The following is a 26,865-nucleotide window of genomic DNA, read 5'->3' as shown; positions in this document are numbered from 1 at the left end:
ATTTGATCCTAATTAAATCAAAATGGAGCATGAAATGCCTGGTGATCAGGACACAAAAACCCAGCCCTGGTTGTTTGTTTTGATTACAGCAATCTGATGCAGCGATGCACTGACATCTCCACGTAAACTCAAAGGAGCCCCGAACGCCCCGTGAGGGAACTAGTAATACCGTTCCCAGCCAAACGTTCAGCAATAATAAAACAACAATTACCATTCATCATTCTCTCATTTCCCCTCTCATTACTACAGTTACCATCAGCACCAGGTAACAAGAACATGTGGCACGCAGCCTAATGTGATTTACAGAGATGAATGATGTATAGAGAGCACGAGGCCTGTAATGAGCTACACAATATGAACCATACTGCGCTGGAAAAGATGACAGTGTGCCATAGATACGGTACGTTTCAGGGTAAAGGACTTGGCTACAGAGCTTGAATGTCATAATGGTAGATGAGAACAAACTATAGAAAATACACAAAACAGTAGCTTACAACATGTGGTAAGTACAAACCCCCAATGTGCTACAGTTGTCAGCAACATATGCTTAGAAGTCGATCTCATTTTCTTAACTGTCACTTGTGTCTGTGAACGTTTTCAGTAATCCAGGCAATGGTCAAATATCAGTTTGTTTCTGGATTAACTGTCACCTCAGCATCACTTCTAAAGTCTACTTACAGGCATTGAAGAGCAGATGTCAGTAATACACTGCTAAAATAAGTTAGTTTGAAAAGGTTAATCTTACTATTCATTCACTCGTCTTCTGTACCCGCTTATTCCTGTTAAAGGGTCGCGGGGGTCTGCTGGAGCCTATCCCAGCTGTCATCGGGCGAGAGGCGGGGGTACACCCTGGACAGGCCGCCAGTCCATCGCAGGTTAATCTTACTATATATTATAATATTAGGAATGTGTTTGTCAAAATGCATGTGACACCTGATTTTGTGCAGGACTGTGTTAACTCGCACGCTGAAAGCTTGGCACTTCAAATGGTGGAACTTGAACACACTTGCAAAGGCTGTAGCCAATGGGCAGCTGGCATATACGTTCTGTGCCTACGTGAAATTTAATGACTCTATTCTACCAGAAGGTGGCAGTAGTCTGTATTCTCAAATCAAAAGGGGAGATTAGCTGGTGGGCTAGGAAGCTAGGAAAAGCTACATAGTGTTGTACAGAGCTAGATCATGCTCTCTTGAAACATGCTGATCAGTTGATCTGCTGTTAATTCCTTCCAGATGACCACGTCATGAAAACATTGGTGTACTTGTATGTTCAGATTAAATGAAGATGTAAAACAAGAAGTGCGTCCCTCGCGTTTCCTCGTGACTTTGTTGTTTGCTTAATTCTGTCCCATCCGTTTCTCTTTTCATGCACTTGTTTGGTGAGCTGATCAGCTTATCCAAGGAATCTCTGTCACTAACACAGTCTGCTAGGCAGCACTTGGATTATCTCATTATCAGCTGACGTGGCACCCATCTTGTTTGCACTAAATAAAAGATTCATCATACAGAAATCATCAATCAATCAAATTGATGACTTAAGTATGAGAAGTGGCAGATAATTAGGATCAACATCAAAATAGTTTTATTTTCTGGCCAGTTTAATGCCAAAGTACTCTTTCGATTTCTCCTCCTGCTGTTTATTATTCTTCCCCTTTTGTAACAGTAATGTTTGGCAAGAATCACTAATTTGCTTCGATGCTAATCACTAACATCCCATTGATTAAAATCACATTATACTGGGGATAGCTTAATACTTTGTTTAAAGGTGGAACTGACTCACTCCGGTCTTGTCACAGAGCCGCAGGGTGTTGAAGGAGCCCATAGCAAACACCTCCCCATCTGGAGCCCAGGACAAAGAGGTGACCGGGTAGTCGTGAGATGACGAAGAATGAAGCAGACGGCCAAAGCTGTCCCAAACCTGTTGAGGGAGAGTGTGGTTTAAAGAACAATTCAACAATCACTAAGACAAGCGGACTCAAGAAAACGCTAACCTTATATTTACAGTCTTCTCCACCTGACAGGATGAGGTCATTGACTGAATTCCAGTCCACCTTCAGGACAACTCCATCATGAGCCTTCCACTAGAGAGAGACAAGAGCGAGGGAGAGAGACATTTCCTTTGAGTGGTATTGTGATACTGAATAAGAACTTTTCATTGAAATAAGAATTTTGCAAATCACAAAATGTCTATGAAGCCAATATAGCAATGCAGTTGACATTAAGTTCTTCACCTGTTTATTCTTTTTATTTAGAAATAGTTTATGTACCTGTATGACTTTGGCACTGGGTTGCAAAGGTTTGATGATTAGCTGTCTGCCTGATGTGTAGAGGATTCTGTCTGAGTCTGGACCCCAGGCCACAGAATATACAGGAGACCCTGAAAGACACACAGAAATACAGATACAAAATCGTGTCTTAATCACAATCCCTAGCGCAATGGACTGAGCTTTAACACATACGGACATAGATACATCTATACACATTTCTCTCTCTTTCACGGAGTTTATCAGTGAGGGAGAAACGTATCAGCAATTTTATTTTATGAACACTAGCTGTAGGATAAAACAAAGCTAATTCATCCAGTCAGAAGATATTATATTCCCTCAGAGATCTCACCTCATTCAGCCTGTGTAACAGCACTTAGCTTACAGGAAAACCAGCTGAGAAAATCGGTCTACGGCGTAAGCAAAAGTGTGCGAGTGTGTGTGTGTCTGCGCTCACATGTGCGAGGGAAAGAGTGTGTGTGGAGGTTGTGGCTACGCGTGTGTGAAGGGGAGGGGGCCTGACATTTAACCCCCACTCCAGGTGCATGTGGTTTCTCACAAATGCCAACTGGTCACATGATCTAAATCTGACGAAGGCGATGAGAGGGGTTGAAACAAGTTTCTCTTTCCTCCCTCTCGCTCGGTTCCAACCTCTTCCTAGAGCTCTCTCTTAAAATGGGTCACAGTACCCAAAAAGAACAGCTTGCTCCTGCACTTTGTGTGTGTGTGTGTGTGTGTGTATGTGGAGTTGTAGGCTTGTGAAGAGAAGCAACACCTGCAGTGATCTGGGTGCCATGTGGTGGATTGTGTGTATCTGTAGTAATGGTACTAAATCCAGGTGTTCTATAAATCTATAGGTTTGTTGAGCAGCCCACCACCCATCATCTCAATCCCCGAACACTAAAGAAAAATGTTACTACAAACTGGGACTGAATTGCTCTTTCTTTGCCAGGTTTTCCACAGCACCCGTCATTCAGCAGGGGTGTACCATCCATTTCCCCAGAAGCCAATTTTTTTTTATCCACCCCATCTTTTTTCTGTCCCACAACTGAAGAGAAACATTTAATAAGTCAAACTGCACAATGAATCAATTAATAAGTAAGCCATCTGTAATGCGAATGCTGGATAGAGAAATGTATCATTAGGAGTCCTTTTATGGCTTTTAATAAAACTCCACTCCTATAAAGCTTTGAAACTTTATTGCACTTTTAATAAAAAAAACATAGAACTGGAAGGCCGACTCTGCTTTTGGTTGCACTGAGCACAATTACATCCTAATAGGCCCAACACATACACACAAGTGTGGTGAACAGCACAGCCAAGAAGAGAGGGAGAAAAAAAAAAAAAAAACATTTCCTCCTTGATTGTCATTTCAAATTATCTTGCTTGAGTAAAAGAGCAGCTTCGACACAGAAGCACATCTTACAGATCGTTCAGTGAGTATACCAGCGCAGATGCACATCCCTTGTGAGGTAATGAATGAACACAACGCTTATTATTTTATATTAACACAAAAATTTAGAATGTAATCGTCTGCAGAGTAACATCAAATTAAGATTCAAGGTGTGAGAGGTTATTTGCCATCTGGGACCACATGTAAGAAGGGTCTGTCTACTGTCAAACATGAGACAGATGAGTGGGATTTGTCAGTGTGTTGTATCACTACGAAAAAGAGAAGTTTTCCCTCATGCACACGAATGGAAGTGACTCTCTGTGTGTCAAATTCTCTTTATCTGCGTTCTTGCCTTTTTTTTTTTCTGTGTGTCAGAAGAGGCCCTCTTTGGGTATGAAAGTCCAAAAGCAATCAGTGCTGTGTGTGCATCTATCAGACAGTGAGGGTGTAACTGGTGTGTTTTACTAAATGCCTGCAGCTGGTTGGTCAGTGGCTGCCTCCACATGGTCCCTGCTGCTGCCGATTAGCTGCTACGGTAACAGCTGATTTAAAACTCATTGTCGCACTTTAAAACTCATTATCTAGATTATGTGTTCAGAAGGCGACGTGGACAATGGTCACTTTGGACGTACAGCTCAAAGCCTTCTTGTACTCTATACATGTTATTATTACTAATTATAAACTCACTTCCCGAAACAGTGGGTACACTAGCAAAAATCAATGCATTCTAATATAACAGCGCTGCACTGAATCTTAGCTTTGAAAGAAAGGTGGTAATTCAACTGTATGATCATTCTGGATGTTGTTTGTGTTGCTGTTAAAATGTATTGAACTAAACAAACAAGTGCTTCTGATATTTAGTCTAGTCTACTGACACAACACAATTCAACAGTACTACAAACTGCAGCTTCCAAAATGAAAACACAGTTGAATAAACAGCTGCTGAATACCATGACCTTCATGAAGCTAAGATTTAGTGCTGGACTTACATTAGAATGCATTGGTTTCACTAGTGTACCTAATGGACCGGCAAGTGAACGGCACCAGACTGTGGCCAGTATACCAGCCTCACAAATATAAGTTTATGGTAGAAGATTTTTCTAATCCAACATATAGTGGCTTTATGGTGATAAATCGCACAATGAAGTGTTTACTATTCTTATTCACTAACTGAGTGAAAATGGTAAGATGCAACCCAACAAGAAGACTCACCATCCTGCTGGTCTTTTTTTTTTTAAAAAGAAAATCCTACATATTTAATCAACAAAGTTTTTTCTTATTCCTTTCAGAAATAATATTGGGCAAGTGTAAATACTGCACAGAGACCAGCAAAAGTCTTCTGTCTCAGAATTACTGTTCCTTATCTGCAACTGATTCAGTTTCCTGATTAAAGCTGTCCTTTCTGGCAGTAAAATCAATGGCCACTGATTTGCAAATGCATGTACTCTGTTTTGTTGACTGATCACATATAAAGCTGTGGCCAAGTGATTTATTATTACTATTATAGATTGTACAATGTGCAGTGTTTCACCAGCACTAGGTATGCATATGTAGCTGTGTTCCTGTTAGTTGAAGCAAGAGTGTTTTTAGACATACCTTGGCTGGCTAGTGTTGAGCGTAGCATCCCACTTTTAGACCATATCTTAATCTGTCCGTCTTCTCCAGCTAAGTCATAAAAGAATCAAATTATCTCAAGGACAACAGAATTCTTCCTTTAATTAAATAAAATTAAATATAAATTAACATGAGAATTGAATTAAATTTAATAAGCAGTATTTGTTGAATGGAAATGTACTGCTGTCTGCTTTACCTGTGATAAGAGCAGTCCCATCATGGTTCCATCTTCCAGCCAAAACAGCTCCTTTGTGCGCCTCAAAACTTTTCTCAATGCGTCCTATCTTGGAGACCAGGTGGAACTTCCCTGTTAAGAAAAAAAAATCAAACATTCACTGTACAGCAATTCCAAACTCTGGGCCTGTGGTTTGTGTAGGTAATTTCAGTCTATAACTCACAAACTAAAAGGTGTTTGGTGGGATTTACTGGCTTCGAGGTGGGTTTGATTTCATATACAAAATAAAGAGACTGTATTTTCATAAATCTGCTTAACTCTAGTTGCTGCATGAGGTAAATGGGTCGCAGAGAAAATATTTACTAACCTTGTAAAATAACATAATTTGACATTATAAATAAAAGTAAAACAACTATCAATCCCCTAACACACAATTAGACTCAAAGCCATATTTTCTCCAATCATTTAAATTACAAGCTTAAAGCATGAAGTCGATGAGTGAAAGTAAAGGGTTTCTTTTGGTCGAGCAATTTTCTATTTGCTAGACACGAAAGGGTGATCAGGCATGGAGGCAGTTATTGAAGATGTGGGCCTAACATATACTTTGTGGCAGTGTGTATTAAAAATTCTGAATGTTCTATGTAATTTCTGGTGGCCTAAAACTGCAAATCAGCGTGCTGCTGCTCTCTCCCGTTTCTAAATTTGGACATCCCAACAAAAGTGGATGTTACTGATCCAGCAGGTAGTCAGTAAAACAGGCATACAGCTGCACTGAAGGACTCCTTCAAATGACAAACAAACCTTTAAAAACAGTTTTACTTTATCAAATGTGCGCTCAAATCAACCGCCTGACACGGATGAGCTATTAAATTACTAATTAATAATGAAGTAAACTCATTAACCATTTATTTAATGTTTAGTTTAGAATGAAAACATATAGAAAATAACCTTTTAAAATGATACTGACACTGTTAGTAACTGGAAAATAGTCAAACCGCATATACACCACACACACATACACACAAAAAACTTAATATACTTTCAAGGAGGAGGGAGGCTGACTAATCTAATAATATTATGGAAAGCCATAATGTTAATAAAAAGTCCTCCAACCCAATAAAACCCTGTCTGTTATTCTTTTCAGCTTAACCATACAAATCTCTGAGAAAGTGTAATATATCCAGCACAGAATCCACGTTTAAAATGTTTTCAACATTTTTTTTTTCCAGGCCACACCAAAGTCAAAAATATTAATTATGGCTTTTTTTTCTCTTCTTATAGCTCAACAACTACAGCAACACTGATATGCGTTTGACTGTAACAAGACATGAGGCAGAAGAAAGTTGCAAAAGTGAATCGTAACAGAGTTTTCACTACTCTGGTCTGCCAGAGAAAATTGCTGCTTCAGTTTGTGGGTGTGTTTATGCAACCCTACACTGCCATTAGTGTTGTGACCACACATCGCCTGCCATAACAGTACATCCATATTCTGTGTGTTTATATCTAATATAAGCTGAAGAAGAGACATAAGAGTCCATGTACTGTAGATGCACAGATACAAAAAATGAATTCACCCTCGATGACCTTACATTGAAGGCCCACTATAATGAAACAAACAGAGAGAGACTCAAAATTAACTGTGATACTAAAAACACTTAGATTTGTAAAAAGTTAACATGCTTCTCTCAAAATATATATTTTTATTTGCCACATAACTATCAAACTGGTTGAAATAATGTCCTCTAACTACAAGTAATGGCTCCTGATGTGTGGCGTAAATAAACATAGTAGACAGTCATCCTCCAATGTGTAATAAATACCAGTGACAGACCAGAAAATTATCATTATGCTTAGTTAGTTAAGATAGCATTTGATAATTTAACTAATTTAAATCCACTGTATGACTGGAAAACCTGCATATACAGGAATGAACAACTTAACAAAAACATTCACTGATTTCATGACAACCTTTTATCATTCTGATGAGATTTTAGAGAATGTATAGACTTGCCGTCAGTGCTGGTAAGGACAAAGACTTCAGCCTGGGTCTGCTTCTTGCCACCTACAGTTTTCGGGAACCAGTGTAGGTCAATGGGGTAAATATCGTCAGGCAGTTTGACAACCAGACTGGTCTCACTGGTCAAAAGGTTCCACTTGAGTATCTGATGATCCTCACTGCATGAGTACAGCTCGTCCGCTGTGGTCCAGCCAACACAACTCACAAGTTCCTTATGTGATCTGCTGTTAAGGAAAGCAGGCAATGTAAATTAAGAGTAAATTAACATATTTTCTTTTAATTTGGTAGCTTCTGCAGTGTCCAATACAATTCTGCAATGAAGTTAAGCAACAGAAAGTAACCAATTACTACTTCTAGTGGTACTAGCAATAACAATAATAACAATAACAACAGAACTTTTGGCATTGTGTCGACTCCATAAAAAGGATATGTTTGGGTTCCTTTAGCAGCGATGTCTTCAGTCTCATGGTGGATGTTTGCTGTGTTGATACCTGAACGAACAACAAATTGTCAGTAACAGTACGTTAGCCCTGATATTAAAACTCTCTCTATATATTAATGTTAAACCGCCACAACAAAAAATATAGAGCACTGAAACCACAAAAGTATTAACCGCACCCGGTAAATTAGACAAGGAAACCGTTGGCATGCCCTGGTAGTTGTTACGGTGAATGAAACAAGCGTCAGCAGTTGCTACGGTACCTGCCACTGTTGCTAACGAGAATCCTCAGATGTCCCCGAGTCTTGCCTCTGACTTCAATGCTAACCTTAACTTGTTTTTCTGTTTAAAACCGACATCGTTCTGTCGTTACAAACGTTACTGTGGGTAAACCAGCCACGCATACGTGTCATTTACTCCACCATGAACAGTGGATATAGTGCACAGCAACCCTATCCATCACCAATCAGCAATTTATACCTAACGTATAACGGCTAACTTTTGGTAGCCATTTAATCTGGGTCATGAAGAGCTTGAAAAGTGAGTTATCGCGAGAGTTGCAAATCGCACTTCCTTGACAACGGATATTTCGAAATATTCATATGTACAAATGACATATGTTAAATAAATGTTTTATTTTATGCTTCAAATCATGTATCCTAACATTAGTCGCTGATTCATTGAATAATATTTCCTCAAACGAAAACTATACATCGGGGCGGGACTCTGTTCCACTGTAACCAGGCAACCGTTTGAACACGTAGAAAATAACATTATACTTTGAATCTGAAAATAATCTTAAATCATATATAACATCGAAAAGGAGACGTATTGTGGCGGTATTCGTGTTCTCGCCTGGTCGTTTCTGTCATGTGCATATCGCTTGTTTCGATTGAGGCGGAGTTGGCTTCGTCCCCTTTTTTGAATTTCGTGTTTTTTTTCCCTGCCCTTTGAACGTTCCATGGTGCCTTGCGTCAGTTTGTAACGAATTTGGTTCGACGGCACAGTTTAGGCGCCATTTACAAGTTAGAGTTTTCAAGCAGGGGAGCAACTCGGAATGACACGGGGCTGAGTTTTTTGGATTATATTTGACAAACTTTTGGATCGACGAATATTTTTTTCGAACTCCTCATTTGGGGTCATAAAGGAAGACTCTTGACAGACCGTGCGAATACCGCGGAAGGTACATAGAAATATTTTAGCGGAGAAAGAATGGCTGGGTTCCGTCTATTTGCTGAAATGCAAAACGTTAGCTCCAAACCAGACTTAACATCAATTTGAGTTTGAACATTAATTACGATGGAAAACGAACGGACCGGCGTTACATATCCGAAGGAGTATAACGAGAGATAATCCCTTTTTTTGCATTAGGTCACATTTACCGCAAAATTTTTGGGCATACTTTACTACCAGTAACGTCAACGTTTGACGACAATCTAAGCTAATGTTTATGTCGCATATGCTTACTAGACTTCGAGATGTAATACATTTGCCTGTGGGACGGTAACTACTTTGTCTTTAGCCAAAGTTAGTTGGACAAATGCGACGTTAAGCCCCCCTTACATTTCAGATAACGCTTACTTTGAGTACAGTTAACGTTACAGTGCTGCGTTTTCATGTCCACAACGCACGAACGTTGGCTAGTCAAAGTTAGCAATTATGGTAGCTTTAGCTTTGCTGCGATATTTGACATCAGGTAGTTAGCTACAGCAGCTAACTTAACGGTATCATTAGCAAAGTAAAAAAATAAAAAATAAAAAAAAAATAAAAAAAACAACAATATGTTCTTTTATCCGATGGCCAAGCTAATATCGTCAAGTGACTTACTTGGAAAACGTACGTGTAATTTATAACGTTAGTCTGACGTTGCGGTTAAGTTACATTAGTTATTTGAACGTGCTTACCAATTACCTAGCGAGTTAGGTTGCCCCGTCTACACCTCCGCCCCTAACATAAAAGTTGCGGGGATGAAAGTTAATAATAGCGTCAGTTTGAGACTGATCAATTGAGGACGTTGCGTATTTACAGTCGACAGCTAAACTGCGTTTATTCAGTAGTGGCCATGTAACACAGACTAGGCTAAGAGATTAAACCATTTGCATATTAACTGAATTGGGTTTTGTAGTTGACGTGACGTTAACCTTATTTTCCTGTTTTCCCAACATTGCAAGAGTAATTAACCGTCCGACTTTCTAAGGCGCAAATAAAATCTCTTCTATAGATGCAGATGATTACTAGAATCGTTCAGTCTTAGGAAGGGGACCTTGATTTTTAGTGTCATTTGGGTTTATTGTTTGAATAGCATCACGCATAAATACAACCGGATCACAGCCATCTAACTTTTTCAGACCGAGTCTTCCTAAATCACGTTGTTCAGGTCACAAACTCGTGCACTGCAGTCCATGGTATAACTTTATTGAAAAAACGATGTGACCATATGAAAAAAAAAAAAAAAGATATATATGTATACCGATGAACAGTTGGATGGGCGGCAGTGAGATCTGACTGTGGTAATGATTAAAGCCTGACAGAGTAGCTGCGTGTGACCGACTATAAGTGGAGTTGAGAGATTGACAGGCACAAAAACCACTCATGGATATTCCTTTTTTACCAATGACCCCTTCAGATTTCAAATCATGCCATCTAAAGCTGCGAAGGGCTCAACTGCCTCCGCCAAGCCAAGAGGGAAAGGGTCGCAGCCTCGGGATGACTCTGAAGACGAGCTGGATGTACCCCCTCAAGAAACCAACTCCAATGGCCAAGAGGAGGCACCGCCGACAACTGGCAAGTAACAAAGGGTGTTTTGGTGTCTGTGAATCTAAATAAGTTGTTCACTCAATGGCTTAGCGTGTATTGCTGTAGTGCTAGTGGCCAACTGGCACAGTTGTAAAGCTTTTTTTTCCTTGCTTAAATCTCAACACGTAGCTAGAATGGCTGATATATATTTTTCTAAAGTGCCAGTCATCAATAAAATGATTTTTGGGTCGATTTTGGTATCGTCGGATGTGCTTCTTTCCGGATCTTTCTCAGCAAACGAGGTACTTTATTTCTTTTTTGGTGTAGTAGATCAAAACGGTGTTTGACTCATTTCTTATAACTTGATATTAATTAATTTGCATGCGAAGCTTGTGATGCACATGGACAGAGGGTTGATGTTTGTATTCTTTAAGATATGTTGCAAAGCTTAAGTGAGTGTCTGGCAGCAAGAAATTAATTTACAAACATCGACTCCTTGGCTTGTTTATGCTTATGTGAGCACAATAGATTTTGGACAGGTCGTTGTGGCTTGGTGTGTTGGCAACATGATCGTTTTTATGTTACACATTAATGTCACAAAACGAGATTTTCCGTGCCTGTGTTTTGAGGCTGGTTCAAGCATGAGTGAAAATGTGACGTTCGTGATCGAAATTTACACTTTAGTTATTTATCATCGACGAAATGAATGTGGCGCATCTACTTTCGCGTATCACCGCTTCTGGTGGAGAGCGTTTGTATAATAATGTGGGTTCGTTCATAAGCGGCCATGGTCTCTTTCTTTCTTTTCTTTCCTTTTTTTGGTTGGTTCTTGTTTTCAGAACAAAGAAAAATAATGCCTGTCAACTTTCTCGCGAATTGTTGTTTGGCTGCAGTTGTAACTTGCTGCTTGTGTTTTGTTTGTTTGTGTTTTTTTTGCACTCCTCCACCCCTCCCCCATGCACCACTGTCCCCCACCTGAAACGACTCGCACAGAGGAATAAAAGTTGTACTTTTTTTGTACCACAGATCCGTCTCAGGGGGAAGCAGCCGAGGCGGTTGATAATCGAAGTTTGGAGGAGATTCTCGGTAGCATCCCTCCACCCCCGCCCCCAGCAATGACCAATGAACCGGGCGCTCCTCGCCTGATGATAACACATTTAGTTAATCGCAACTTTAAATCGTACGCAGGCGAGCAGATTCTGGGGCCTTTTCACAAGGTACGACCAAACATGGTTACAAATGTAATCCCTGCCTGGGAGGTACTTTAATGTGTTGTGTTAACATCACAGATTTACCATCACTTGTACTGCATCTCAATCTTATGTTATTTGTCTTAAATTTCATATTTTGCAACTGCATCCATCTTGCTTTGTGTAGTGAAAGACTTAGACTGTGGAAATTACTTATGATACTGTGTTGTAACTTTATTGGATTTTTAAAAAAAAAAATATCTAAGTGGAAAGAGTCACACTCCTCCATTTTGATTTAGTGAGTGTATCTTACAAATGGTAGTGATCGAGTGGTGTGCTCAAGTTTCCCTTAAGTTATGTCTTTAAACTTTGTGTTTTCACCTTTTTCTATTTCCCTTTATTCTCTGCAAATATATATACATTAAATAAATCTTGGCTACACCCACATGGATTATAGTCACTGACACAACCTTACTATACTGACATGTTAGTCTATAGCTTTTAATATTAATCCAATTACACTATGTGCATGTGGATGTAGTTTCTTTTTATATAATTGATTTATGTGATTTTTTTCCCTTTTTTTCCCCACAGCGCTTTTCCTGCATCATTGGTCCAAATGGAAGTGGGAAGTCCAATGTGATAGATTCAATGCTCTTTGTGTTTGGATACAGAGCTCAAAAGATAAGATCGAAAAAGCTCTCAGTGCTGATTCACAGCTCTGATAAACACAATGATGTGCAAAGCTGTACTGTGGAGGTGCATTTCCAAAAGATTATTGATAAGGTATATATATATATATATATACACACATCTGTGTCACACCAGTACAGTCTAAACTCATTCTAAAATTAATCAGCATGTAGTCCAAATTGAAAAGAGTAATCAGAAATAATTTCTAATGGAAATATATTTTACTTGGATTTTTAATAAATTATTTTCTCAGTCCTGATGAGATAATATTGATACACAGTTGTCACTTCGGTGACTAAAAACAGACTGAAATCAGTCATGAAAGCTACAACTAACACCCACATATGCCGCATTCAATTCATATTGTGCCAGAATTGATCCCTCTATTTTTTGCATATTTTTAAAATGTGTCATTTAGTGATGAGACTCTGCTTATTTGACTGTACAGTAAAAGGTAAAGAAAATGTGGGTTTGTTTGAAGAGACAAATTAATTTTGGTTCCATTACATCACAAATTTATTTGAAAACCGACTGAAGTGAATTTTACAGAATTAAACTTGTTTCTGTATTTGATCTGCCACAGGGGGTGTGAGTAAGTCTTGCCTTGCCTCTTGCTAAATCTATTTAAGCCTTTCTGTTTGCTTCAACAGCCCCAAATAAATTAAATTCAAGTTGTTAAACTAATGACACACGTCTGTGTCCTCTGTTAGTTTTACAAATGACCATTTCTGAATTTTAAAAAATATTTTTTAGGAGTGGTGTACACAACTTAAATTACCAGATTTGCTTGTACAAGAAAACATTTTTAGGCAAACCAACTGTTTTTTCTGCACTGTATTTATGATTTAATATAAAATGTTGCTTAAGTTTTATAAATGTGATAGAATACACTCCAGTAGGTGTATTACAGATTTTTTACATGTTACTGTGCCTTTTTAAACAAGCCCTTTTCTTAATTAACTTTAATGTGGTGTGTTTTTTCTCTAACCAACCAGAGTGGATTTGTCAGTATTATAAGTGTTAAATTTGATGTGTGGGGCTGTTTGAATCTCTCCTGGTTTGCTCTCTTCTAAGCTGCTCTGTGTCTTCTGCCCCTCCCCCCTTCTGAGTCAGGAAGGAGATGACTACGAAGTTATCCCCAACAGCAAGTTCTATGTTTCCAGGACTGCCAACAAAGACAATTCCTCTGCCTACCATATCAATGGCAAGAAAGCCACATTCAAAGAAGTGGGGACTTTACTCCGAAGCCATGGTATTGACCTAGACCACAACAGATTTCTGATCTTACAGGTAATGGTATTTTTTTTTTTTTATCTAATTTCCTCCTCCACTTCTTACTCTGCTCTTTTATCCCTGCTGTAACCATCCCATTCTGTGAGAGGTTTCCTGCTTTTCAAACTATACCCATTTCCCAATCCTCTATCAGTCAAATTTGTGTCATATATGCCTATAAGCCATGTCTGTCTGTGGGAATAACCTGTTGCACTGGAACTGGAAAAGAGAGGATGTGTCCTCTGCCAGCCCTTAGACTGCTATAGCAGCGCATCATGGTTTGAAACAATGTGGAAAAGGTGCGAACCATTATTTGCTGCTTTAGGATTTTAAGGAAAAACATGCAAACCTGCTTGTGAGTGGCTGTACAGTCAGATTTTTGTAGTGAGGGGATCTCTGATTCAGCAGACCCACCAGTAGGGACAGGTTGGACCTCCCTTCCCCTCCTTTTCCCATGTATCTGCCACGCTTTAGCAGCACGTAAATATTGGCGTGTGAGAATAGTCCCCAACCCCAATATTGGCAGTGCTGCTTCAGTGTGGCTGGATCAAAACACCCTCCATTACCATGGCTGCAATATTGGTTCAGCATTTTTTAATTTATTTATTTATTTCTTTTGTTGTTGTTGTTTGCCTCCAATGTGATTGTAATGCATTCCTGTATATTTTTATCGTATTTTTTGTTTTTATTATTATTATTTTGCATTGTGTTGCACTGAATTTGAACTGAGTTACTAGTTACACTCCAGCCCCATCTGATTGTATTACATGTGTGACTTACCATATTATTACTGATTAACTCAAGGCATATGGGTGATGACTCATGTCAGAGTAGAGCAAAATGGCTGATTAAATCTTTGTTGTCGCAGTTTTGAATGTTTCCCCTTTATTTTTTTAAAATAAGCAGTAGTTTCAGGTGAACACTTGGATCAGTCCTGCTTGACTCTTTTTTTTTTTTAATATATTTATGCGTGTGCATGTCCATTTCTACTCTCCCTGGATGTCTCTGTCAGTGACATGGCTGCATGACTATGGGAAGAGGCTTGAGCTTGTTCTCCAAGGTCACTTTTCCAGGCCTCTGGCAAAAGGGAAGCTGTCTATTTTGTGCAGTGGTCAGAGCAGAGGATGACGTGGGATTTTTTTTTCTCCCCCTTCCTCTACCGGCTTCTCCTTTTTTCATGCATAAAAAAAATAATATAAGCTTGATTTCCCCCCACACATCAATAAAACCTAATTAGTTTGTTTTTACTATTACTAGATTTAATTTGTGTTTAACTTGAAATGTCTTACCTATCAGTATTGTTATTCTAATCCAGCTTGTTTAAAATAAATAAATAAAAATGAACAGATGTTCAGACAAATGTAATTATACTAGAAAGTTGTCCACAACTTGGTACCAAGTAACATGTGCAGTATACAGCTATAGTTTCTGGAAATTCAACTGTGGTGTAGTTACAAGAAGTCAAAATTTGCATGGTGTCAGTAGCATATATTTTTTTTAAACCACACTCTGGAACTGTGGGATGGTGAAGTGATGAATTTCTATTTTAGCATTAATATTTCAAGTGGTCTTGCGCCTGTGTAGATGTGCTTACAGGATTTATTAATTTAACAGATTCATCATGTGTTTTTTTTAGCTAGTTGTTCAGCAATATCATTTTTATTCTATTTTTCTCGTTTTTATTTCACTGAGTGGAAAAAACAGTTCTCAGAAGGAAGCTCTTAAAATGAAAATTTGGTACACTGTTTATTACTTTGTGTGTTACTTCAAGTTTGAGCTATGAGTTCAGTTGGCCACATATTTAGACAGTTAAAAGCTGTGGATATATTTTTTTTAAATTTATTTTTACAAATTTTAACAATCGCTGTTTTAGTGTAGCTTTTCATCTCAGCCCTCTGAATGAGTGCATGCATGCCTTTGCCAAAATATTGTTCTTGACTGTACCTAGGGTGAGGTGGAACAGATTGCCATGATGAAGCCTAAAGGTCAGACAGAGCATGATGAGGGCATGCTGGAGTACCTGGAGGACATTATTGGCTCCTGTCGTCTAAAGGAGCCCATCCAAACCCTAGCTCGCCGTATTGAGCTACTCAATGAGCAGAGGGGAGAGAAGGTGACAACACTCATACACTATCTGCTCTCACAGTTTAGCCAACAACTTTCCTTCCTGTGTCCTGACTTGTTATGCTTTTACACAATAGTTTTGAAGAGGCTTTTGTACGCTTTTGAGTTGAAATAATGCATTGTTGTAGGTGAATAACTGTAAAGTATGTAAGATAAGTTGCTTCTTGGCAGGCCCAACTTCCCCAGATATAATTCATGGATTTTCAGGAAAAGGTTTTTGTGTACACACACTGACTTCTGGAGAATGTGTTAGCATGTTGACAAAGGTTTTTTTACTTTTTTAAATAGTTCTTATTTATTATTTTATTGCATCATGAAAGTAACCATATGCTTTGTCACCTAATGTAAAGTTCTTCAATATTTTCACTCTCCTAGCTAAACAGAGTAAAGCTTGTGGAAAAGGAGAAGAATGCTTTGGAGGGCGAAAAGAACAAAGCTGTGGAGTTCCTCACCTTGGAGAATGATATCTTCAAACACAAGAGTCGGCTCTGCCAGTATTATGTGTGAGTAACATCTCTGCTGTGTACATAAAAAAAATTAAGCATTAAAAACAAAAGTGTAGACAAAACTATATAAAGCATAAAAAAGAAAACAAAATAGTCCTTTTGTTTTTTGTGTAAATTACTAAGTTTTATCTTTGACTGCTGATTTTTCCTGATATCTTTTTGCCACTAGTCATGATCTGCAGAAACGTGTGGTGGATAAAGAGCAGGAAAAGCACAAGATCTTGGAGGACACCAAGGAACTCACGGAGAAAAATGGAAAGATAGCAGAGGAGATGGAGAAAATGAACCAAGAGCTCAAAAATGTGGAGAAGTAAGTGTTTTTAAAAACAATCTTTCTGCCACTTCCTCTCTTCTATCATCCTATGTGACATGTTTATAAGGTTACAAACTTTTTAACTATATCAACAATTTTGTGGCCGTTGTCTTAGAAAACACTGAACATATTTAGAAGGCTGGAAAAGTGTAGTGACAAAAGTAATCTGAAATTTTTTCCTCACAAATGGCTGCAAAACTGTTGCTAACTTTCAGAAAAAGGTATAGACTTGTTATTGTTCTAGAGTCCATAATTTCATTATTTGTTTTCATGAAAATGTGCAGGAACTGAATCAGCTTTAATAAGCTTACTCTAACCAAACTTACTCTACTATTCTTAGTTATGTATATTTTATTTTGTATATTTTTGAGATTCTCATAGTTTATCCAGTAATTTAGTAGTGTTTTTGAACAATTTACTTAAGTATAGCCAGTTAAATGCTGTTCCTCCTCCAGAAAACAAAATAAGCTCAACAAGTACATTGAGACCCAGAAGGAGAAGTTCACCCAGCTGGACCTGCAGGATGTAGAAGTGCGTGAGAAGATTAAACACTCCAAGAGCAAGAACAAGAAATTGCAGAAGCAGCTGGAAAAGGACAAAGAAAAGGTGTGTTGGCCTAAAACTTTCACTCCACGTTTACACACACAGTTCAATGACTTGATTTAAGTTAGTTTTCCTGTACTGCTACTCTGCAGTAGATTGGAAAATTAATATATAACTGGGACTTCTCAAAATGTTTCAAAGGCAAACAGACACAGTCTGTCAGGAGAGCATATTTTTTTTTAAATTTATATACACATCCTTTCACAAATAAATAGATGCACTAAGTTACCAGTGGGGTTTTCCTCAGTGTTGCAGTTTATTTTTTCCTGTGGCTAAGATAGAAACATGTACACTAAAAATACAATCGGTTACTTACAGAAACAGAGAAAATGATATTTGTCAAGTCTTAACAGCAGCATGCTTGTAAGTGCATTGTTTGCAGACACTACATATTAACTTCTGTCTGTCCTATATGGATTTTTGCAATCAAATTCTCTAGAGACTTTTGTAGGCTGACATGTTTTCCCCCCCCGAAACACCTCGTCATGTGACAGGTTCTTGTTTTACAGATGCAAATAGTGTTTGTATTTTTTAACCCAGTTGTTGTCTAACGTGTTTTTCAGTATTACAAGAGTTCAAGTGTCATAGTAAAGACAGAATCTACCGTGACACATTTCTAAATAATTAAAGAATAATTATTGAAACATAAAAACAAAAACTATTTTAAAAGTAATGTGCTTTAAGCTCATAGTGCTGCTGTTAGAGTTGTGTAAAAAAATAATAAGTGGAACTGACATTCTTCTTGAGTATGTTACACAAAGTGGAACTTAGAACAGTGAAATTTCCTACAGTGTAAATATTGCTACTGACAATTATTGGTTTTAGACATGATACCACATTTAAGTGAGGAATCGGGCTGTGTCAGAGCCTGTTGGGACTTTGATTTAATTTTTTAAAAATCTATATTTTTTGTCATTGGATCAAACTAAGCATGTGTATTTCTTTTTAAACAACTGACATTATTAAAAAAAATACAAATGTATATAAATTTTAAATGAAATTTCATGGCAGGAGGGGCCATCTGTCCTAAACTAGCCACTAGGGGGCTGCGACACACAAGTTGATTGTCGGTGTGTGTGTGTGCTGTTTCACTATTAATGGTCTTCCTGTCTCCTTATGTTTCTGTAGCTTGAACACTTACTGAGAAAAATGTCCAAACATAAAGTTCTGTCATAACTGGAGGTATATCTTCTCATTTCCCCCCTCTGCTCTAACACACAATGGCTGTGCTCTGGAAACATGTTGGTCAGAGGGGGAGCTGGGCAGAGGCAGGCAGACCTCTGGGGAGCAGTGTTCTGCTGTGTGGTAGTCAACTATGGCCTGGCTTGTGTAACACTCCCAGCAGCCACATTCACATTTCACCCGCAGTTAACCCTACAAAACATAGACTATATGCACACGCCACTCCTTCCTTTGTTCCTGTCTTGCCAAGCGGCACGCTGCTGTGCCAGTCTTAACCAGTGCTAGTTCAGTTGGTCCTGAATATTTATAGCTGATCACATTAATTCATATTGGTCTCCCTCTCAGTGTGCACCATCACTCCTTTTTAACTGTCAAAAACCTTATTTTATTCCACTTCTCTTTTAGATACTTTTCTGATCTCTTTATCTTATCTTGTTTAAGAAGTAAAGGGCTGTTGCTGTATTAAAATAATTGTGTCCTCAAGTTGAACCTAGATACGTGTAGTCATGTTGCTTAGAATCCAGGGTTGAACACATCTCATCTGTTTTTGTGCATTCTCCTGTCTGGCTCATTTTTCAGCTGGAGGAAGTGCGCGGTATACCAGCCAGCAGTGAAAAGGCCATCTCTGAGGCAACAGCTCGCAAGGAAGACCTGGAGGAGCAGAAGGTGAAAGAGGAGGAAAAACTTAAGGAAGTGATGGAGAGTCTTAAGGAAGAGACCAGTGGCTTGCAACAGGATAAAGAGGTGTGTGTGTGTGAGCATCCCGGTGTTCGTTTGTTGCATTGTTCGGTAGTAAACTTTTGGCATTGTTCTGCAAAATATTTTTTTATCTTGGGACGACTCCTACTTATTCTCCTGCTCACTCTTCTCAATTTATTGTTTTTTTTTTTCTTCATTTTCTGTTAAAATGCCCTAAAATGAATCTTTTAAACAAACAAAATGTTACATCCAACCTTACCCCTCCTCTTGTCTTCTCCAGAAAAAAGAGAAAGAGCTCATGGAACTCAGTAAGGCTGTCAATGAGACCCGTTCTCGTATGGACCTCTCTCAGTCGGAGCTTGACATCTACCTTAGTCGCCACAACACAGCTCTGACACAGCTCAACACGGCCAAGCAGACACTTCAGACAACCTCTGACACACTGCAGGAGCGCCGCGCCACCATAAAAGACCTGAAAGTCAAATTACCCCAGAAAGAACAGGAGCTCAAGAAGGTAAAAACCAAACATTGTGGCATATTGTTGAAGCAACGTTTACATAGGTTTTTAAAAAAAAAAAAAAAAAAACATTTGTTGAAACTTCCACAATTTTAGCTGTTCTGACTACAGTTGTTGTATGTCTAGCCGGTTGATGTCGTCATTTGTGTAGACTTCTGCTTTAAGTCCTCGTTTCCTTTTCTCTGCAGGATGAGGGAGAGCTGGAGAAGCTGGTGAAGATGGACAACGAGACTAAGGAAGTGGTGAGGGAACTGAGGCAGAAGGTAGACGAAGCCAAGAGCTCTTTGTCCTCCAACCGCAGTCGAGGAAAAGTCCTGGATGCCCTGATGCAGCAGAAGAAGAATGGAAGAATCCCTGGAATCTATGGACGACTGGTAAAAAGATAAATAAATTCAACCATTGCAGACTAATTTTTTAAGCATCACCTGGAATGAAAAGTAAATCTAGTATCTGTTTTGTTCATATATTTCTGTGGTTATAGGGAGACCTTGGTGCCATAGAGGAGAAGTATGATGTGGCCATTTCTTCTAGCTGTGGTGCTCTGGACAACATCGTGGTCGATACCATCGACACAGCTCAGAAATGTGTCACGTTCCTCAAAGAACAGAACATTGGGGTTGCCACTTTCATTGGTCTTGACAAGGTAAAACGATGTTTTGGGGGAATTTCAGTGAAGCTTGTTGAGCATTCAGCTGTTGTTGTTTTTTTTTTTTTTTTTTAAATAAAACAAAGGGCCTCCTTTTCATGCTTCTTATTCCTCTTCACTTTCTTTGCACAGATGAAAGTGTGGGAGCAGAAAATGGCTCCCATTCGCACTCCAGAGGACAGCCCTCGTCTCTTTGACATGGTGAGAGTGAAAGATGAGAGTGTGCGACCAGCTTTCTACTTCGCCCTAAGGGACACCCTGGTGGCGCAAGACATGGAGCAAGCCACAAGAATGGCCTTCCAGAAAGACAGGCGCTGGAGAGTGGTCACCCTGAAGGGACAGATAATCGAGATGGCTGGTGGGTGACTCATCCGTTCTGTCTAGCTTACTTATGTTTTCTCTGGCTCACTGAATGAAGATCATTTTGACTGAAGTTTAGTTTTTTTAAAATCACCCTGTGATATGTTTTTTTCACAGGAACCATGACTGGAGGAGGAAGAGTGATGAAGGGCAGAATGGGCTCTTCTATTGACACTGAGGTCACCCAGGAGGAGGTGAGGTCAAGAGTTTTTTTTATAAAAATGTATTCTATTCAGTTTTGTCCAGTATGACGACTACATTTACTGTAACTTCCAAGTATCGCAAAAGAAATGTGCCTTTAATACGCTGGTTGTTTAAAAATGTTCCCACCATTTTACATATTCTGAAAAGAGAGATTCAAATACATCATCCTTGATATTTTAACTAAATGGGGCACAGATGCAGCTTCACAATGAAAACAGTCTGTGCCTGATTTATTATTTCTGCCCACACATGCCCACATTCATTAAGAGCTCTCACACATTAACAGTGAAACACATATTGTCTAAGCACCCACAGAGCACAAAAAAACAGATGTATGAATTATGTCATATAAATTATATAAAGCTTTACTGGTCTATAACTAGTATTGCTACACACATATTCTATGTATAATATTATTTTAGTTTTTTATCGAATTAAACTGAATCCCTTTGAAGTGAATGTTATAAGTTGTTAGTATAGTAAAACTAGGATGTGAGGTTTTACACCTTGTTCCATGTTTGAATAAGGAGCTTCATAAATAATTACCGCTACAAGTTTTTGCTTTGTTCATATTCAGTTGAAGCGATGTACCCTGCTACCAGATAATACTCACTTGGAAGCCATTAATGAATGAGACATGGTTTTCATCTGTTTCCTACAGCTTGACCGTATGGAGAGCAAGCTAAACGAGAAGGTGTCAAAGATGCAGGGCTGCCAAGAGACAAAGCTGCAGCTGGAGGAGAACATCCAGCGTCTGCAGCCGCAGCTCAGAGACATGAAGAACACCCTGGAAAAGTACACCAACAGCATAACTGTACGTTGATTTCGCTCACTGTGTTTGTTTCACTTGTTTTTTGGTTGCAACCTAAATAATAACTTCATAAGCAACTATACAACGCCATCATTTTAACTGATAAAAACCTTTTGCTGAGCCTGTGTGACTGAATATTTTCCTTCTTTCTTTCCTTCAGAGTTTAGCTGACCAGGAGACTCATTTGAAACTTCAGATCAAGGAACTCGAAGCCAATGTGCTGGCAGCTGCCCCAGACAAGGCCAAACAGAAACAGATGGAGAAGAGCCTGGAGGCCTTCAAAAAAGGTACAGTCCTCCTGTAGGCAGTAAAGAGAAATATTACTGTAGATTGTTAAATATATCAATTGGTTTTTATTATTGTTTTTTTTAAATAAATGAATATGCATGTGTACATAGTTGTTAGACTCATAAAAATGTTTTTAAATCCCTTAGAATATCATTAAATGGCCGGCACGCTTATATTCACTCGTGTCTCGTTCCTTTCCTCTGTGCCTCTCTTGTCCCGTCAGACTATGAGGCAGCGTCCAGTAAGGCTGGGAAGGTGGAAAATGAGGTGAAACGGCTCCACAACCTGATTGTAGACATCAATAGCCACAAACTGAAAGCTCAGCAGGACAAGCTTGACAAGATCAACAAGGAGCTGGATGACTGCTCCTCCACCATAACCAAGGCCCAGGTGGCCATAAAGACGGCTGGACGGTGAGGGAACGATGCTCGTTTCAGCTCTGAAAATACATGTGTTTGCACTGTGCACAACTTCAGCCGAGTGATCAGCTTCTTTGTCTTTTAGTGACAAAATTATAGAGTAATATACATCAGCTTCGTTTGAACACAATTATAGGTAGTGGATTTACTGTATATGAATCTCTTCTACAGAGCCAAACATTTGAGTAGTAAGTAACCAAGTTATAAATCCCTGGTAGTAATCTCGAGGGATTATTTTTCACCTCAAGGACACAATCATTTGTTGTGGCATCTATAAAGGTCTGTGCCTTCCTGTTAAATATTCAGGGAGCAATAGAAGCATTAATTTCCTGGTAAACTCATTGAATTCCTAATTTCATTTGTTGTCACAGGTTCCTTTAAATGAAGCACTGTCAGCTGAAACCAAAATACAAATCTAGTCTCTTACTTGTAGCTGGATTATGAAGTATAATCACACAGGACAGCCTGGTAGTCTGCTGTAGCAAAACAATACTGGTGGTTTGTCATGATGAGCTCTCCAGCCAATTGACAACACAGTAAAGCTTATGAACTAAGATACTGAGGCATGTCTGGAAGAGGTTTTACTCTTTTCGTAGCAGTTGTGGCTCCACAGTATGTAACCACGCTATTATAAACATCTTTAGTTTAAAATCAAAGCTGCATTTATGCTATTTTCACACAGTTAACAAGAGATTTGTATGTCAGCATGCCTCGTTTCAGATGTTGTCACTGATCTGGGTTTCTGCTTATGTTGGATGTCTTTACACACACGTCATATTAATATGATTGATGGTCTCGGTGCAGCAGTGAGGGGGGATGTTTGTGGTTTTTATAACGTGTAGTTTTAACGAGCCGCGTAATATTTTACCTGTACGGTCGCCTGAAAGAGAAAATATTAGGCGGAACACCTGGGAGTGTTTATCATACTGAGAAGTGCTTTCTCTGACAACACAATGGCTGTGATACAGAAAATAATTTAACAATTTAATATAGAATAAAATAATCTGAGTGTTTATAGCAAGGTTTAAGTCTGTTTTGTTTTAGTTTACAAACATACATGAAGTGATTGTGTGCTGGGCTCTTGAGGGCTGCCAAATAGTGGGTGACCTTCACTGCGCTGACCCTGAATGCATCCTGTGTTGACAGCATCTCACAATACACCTGTGCAGAGCGTCCTGCGCAGACAGGGTGATAGCGTGGGTCAGCAGGTCATTAGATCTTGATTTAAAACGTGTTCTGATCGTCATAATCACATACAAGAAACTTTTTCCGGTGATTAATATCTGTGTATTTTGCTGTTTGTTCTGTAGCAACCTGAAGAAGTGTGAGGAGAGTGTTGCTCGTGTGCAGGCAGAGCTGGAGGAGAATGAGAAGTCGATGGCTGAGCTCACTGAAAAGCTGAAGAAGCTGGAGCAGGAGGCCGGGGAGATCATGACGGCCTGTCAGGAGGCAGAGGTTGGTGCTTTTTATTCACTAAAAATAAGTCTTAATCTTATTTTAAACGATTTCCACTGAAGGATTTGGTTTACGGCTTCCAAAGCACATTCATAGCCTGTACTATACATTGTGTAATGTAAAAATGAAGAAAGTCCTATAAAGGGGAAAAAATACATTAAACAATTCAATTACTCTGGTTTGAAATATGATTTTCACTCATCTCACCTACTTACATTTCACCAAAGTGTTTGAAAAGGTATCGCTGTCATGTGAGTGGTCGTCTAAATGAATGTCAAGTTAACACGGAAATAAGTGGAGTTATTTTTATTTTTTTTCTCCCCCGTCCTCTAGGCTGAACTACCTGAAGTTCAGGAGCAGTATCAGGGCGTGTTGAAGGAGATAAAGGTCCTGCAGCAGCAGGAGCACGCTCTGCAGGAGGAGTCACTCAGCGTCCGGCTCCGTGTTGAGCAGATAGAGGCCACCATCACTGAACACAACAACAAGATCAAACATTGGCAGAAAGAGGTGGGTGTCAACGGCTTAGTTTTTAAACTTTATTAAATTATTAAAAGTCATGTAAATATTGAGGATCTGTAGTAAATTATTAACTTATTGCCTTGTTTTTGTTCCACAGGCCACCAAGCTGTCCCTTCATACCATCGAGGACAAACCAGCAGAGGAACTCCCCGTACTTACTCCTGATCAACTTGAAGAAATCTCAGATCCTAACATCATTATCAACAAGATGATCACATTAGAGGCGCAGTGTGCTCAGATGAAGCCAAACCTCGGGGCCATTGCTGAGTACAAGAAGAAGGTACAATCGAAAATCATCGTACACTCTGTTATCTCACCTCAGCAGACGTTTCTAAATGTTGTCATTTCTCATTCATTTCTACTGAAGCCTGGAGATACAATCAAGTGTGACGTTGTTCAACCGTTTATCACTTTCACAAGTTTAGTGTTTTTAATTAAAGTGAAGAGTAGTGGGACAGTAAAATGTTTAAATGTATTAAAAGAGAAATCACAGTTTTAATACATATCACTGTGCGTGTGTGTGTTTTTAGGAGGAGCTGTACCTGCAGCGCGTGGCCCAGCTGGATGAGATCACCACAGAGAGGGACAGGTTCAAGCGCGGCTACGAGGACCTGCGTAAACAGCGGCTCAACGAGTTCATGACCGGATTCAACATGATCACAAACAAGCTGAAGGAAAACTACCAGATGCTGACACTGGGTGGTGATGCGGAGCTGGAGCTCGTGGACAGTTTAGACCCGTTCTCTGAGGGCATCATGTTCAGGTAAGAGACGGAGGGGAAAAATAATTCACTGGCACGTTTAGTTGATTCCAGGCAGTTCAAAAAATTCATAGTTTGGTACGTTTTCAGTCCAGTAAAAGGAAAAAAAATGCATAAAATATTATTTGTCATTTTATTTTGAAGAACCTTCAACAGTGTTTCTCTGACCAAAGTTCCTATTTTATACACAAATGTCAGGGAAGCTCTGACTTGTGTTTTATCAAGTTTAAGCATGTTTTTGTATATTTTACTAACATTAATTGTTAAAGTGAGCAGTGCAGTTTCAGTCATGGAACAGCACCAAGCAGCCATTTTCTTTTTTTTAATCAACATCTTTTAGATCAAAATGTTCGGTGTGAGTTAACACATTGTACAAGCTTTACAAATAAAATCAGGGTGTATTTCCATCTCTCAAGACTGACCGTACTAGCTGACAAGTAGAGTTTCTGTAATTGTTTGGGTTCAGTGAATACGTGTACCATCACACTTGATTTCTGACTCGTTCCTGTCCCGTCGCTCTAGTGTTCGTCCTCCAAAGAAAAGCTGGAAAAAGATCTTCAACCTGTCAGGAGGAGAGAAGACCCTCAGCTCCTTGGCTCTGGTGTTTGCTCTGCACCACTATAAACCCACACCGCTCTACTTCATGGACGAGATAGACGCTGCTCTCGACTTCAAGAACGTCTCCATTGTGGCCTGTTACATTTACGTGAGTATGGACCTGAGAATTAGAAGATGAGACGAGCTGCAGGTTGTAAATCTCATTCTGCACCTCAATGTTAGTAGCAATGTGGTAACATGTTATGAATATAAAATATTGAAGTAGAGTTACTGAATCGTGGCTGTCTCTGCCAACTAGTCAAACTGCAGTTGACGTATTTCTGTCCATTCGTATGTAGTGAAGACTTTAATAGAATGTAATTGTGTTTTTGCAGAACATTAAATGATCCGTTGACTAAGGATCAACATCATCATTTGATTCTATTAGACATTTATGAGAAAGATGTGGCCAAGACTATTATTTGTTAAATCTCTAACCTTTGAACACTAAACTCTAATCTGTTCATCCTTGAGTCCAAGTGGATATTTGTTCCAAATATGGACAAACTCCCCTGAGCTGTTCCTGAGATATTGTGCTCACGGGAATGAGCTGTGCTCATGCCTGTTACCACCACGGAGACATAACTCATTCTTAAGATCACAAGTTGACAGCACCTCTGGAGAAGAAACATGCCAATGCTCAGTTGAGGCTAATATCTCCTCATCTTCCTACAGGAGCAAACAAAGAACGCTCAGTTCATCATCATCTCCCTGAGGAACAACATGTTTGAGATCGCCGACCGCCTCATTGGCATCTACAAGACGCACAACACCACCAAGAGCGTGGGAATCAACCCCAAGACCATCGTCTTCAAAGAGCACGACGCCGTCTCTGCTTAAACCTGAGCAAATGTGTAACTTTCCTTTTAACACTGTGTACATATTTTACCTCACTTTACCTTTCACAATAAAATGCTGCTATTCTTTCTATATTATTTGAACCAATAAATATTTCCTGATAATACATTTTTTCTACCAAAATATATTGTGTGCATTAAGTTTCATAAAAAGTTTACTAGCAGTTAAGAGACCAGTAAGTTAAAGTAAGCAGTGCAACTTACAGTAAAATA

At 39.1% G+C, this 26,865-nt stretch overlaps 2 protein-coding genes across 5 annotated transcripts in view; one reads left to right on the top strand and one right to left on the bottom strand.

The window, feature by feature from the left end:
- The window catches only part of ift80 (intraflagellar transport 80 homolog (Chlamydomonas)), a 33,515-nt gene extending 25,008 nt beyond the window's left edge, over positions 1–8,507 (bottom strand). Inside the window, exons 1-8 of one of the 3 annotated variants that reach the window (XM_084558396.1) lie at positions 8,165–8,507; positions 7,877–7,953; positions 7,457–7,683; positions 5,467–5,577; positions 5,253–5,321; positions 2,267–2,376; positions 1,991–2,080; positions 1,780–1,917 (exon numbers count right to left, since the gene is read on the bottom strand). In XM_084558396.1, coding sequence (XP_084414522.1) covers positions 1,780–1,917; positions 1,991–2,080; positions 2,267–2,376; positions 5,253–5,321; positions 5,467–5,577; positions 7,457–7,683; positions 7,877–7,929 — 798 coding nt within the window. In that variant the 5' untranslated portion in view covers positions 7,930–7,953; positions 8,165–8,507. Of the gene's footprint in view, positions 1–1,779; positions 1,918–1,990; positions 2,081–2,266; positions 2,377–5,252; positions 5,322–5,466; positions 5,638–7,456; positions 7,699–7,876; positions 7,954–8,164 lie in introns of those variants that run through there. The other 2 variants (XM_084558395.1, XM_084558394.1) reach the window with 2 other exon arrangements.
- Positions 8,508–8,929: 422 nt separating this feature from the next.
- smc4 (structural maintenance of chromosomes 4) lies at positions 8,930–26,770 on the top strand. Of its 2 annotated transcripts, XM_084558389.1 has the most exons (24): positions 8,930–9,084; positions 10,528–10,685; positions 11,664–11,854; positions 12,422–12,613; positions 13,634–13,810; positions 15,741–15,905; positions 16,292–16,419; positions 16,592–16,732; positions 17,191–17,341; positions 19,100–19,264; positions 19,500–19,733; positions 19,925–20,110; positions 20,218–20,379; positions 20,515–20,740; positions 20,860–20,936; positions 21,608–21,760; positions 21,918–22,044; positions 22,269–22,458; positions 23,775–23,919; positions 24,253–24,426; positions 24,536–24,718; positions 24,969–25,201; positions 25,721–25,904; positions 26,471–26,770. In XM_084558389.1, exons 2-24 carry the CDS (start codon positions 10,538–10,540, stop codon positions 26,633–26,635), a joined length of 3,897 nt encoding a protein of 1,298 aa, XP_084414515.1. In that variant the 5' UTR covers positions 8,930–9,084; positions 10,528–10,537; the 3' UTR covers positions 26,636–26,770. The 2 variants fall into 2 exon arrangements, with proteins under 2 accessions (XP_084414515.1, XP_084414516.1); XM_084558390.1 differs by lacking the exons at positions 8,930–9,084; positions 10,528–10,685 and adding an exon at positions 10,749–10,939.
- Positions 26,771–26,865: the final 95 nt, after the last annotated feature.

The sequence above is a fragment of the Chelon labrosus genome (genome assembly GCF_963514085.1).
Source record: "Chelon labrosus genome assembly, chromosome: 13".
Taxonomy (NCBI): Eukaryota; Metazoa; Chordata; class Actinopteri; order Mugiliformes; family Mugilidae; genus Chelon; species Chelon labrosus.
This window is presented reverse-complemented; position numbering and strand designations above follow the sequence as displayed.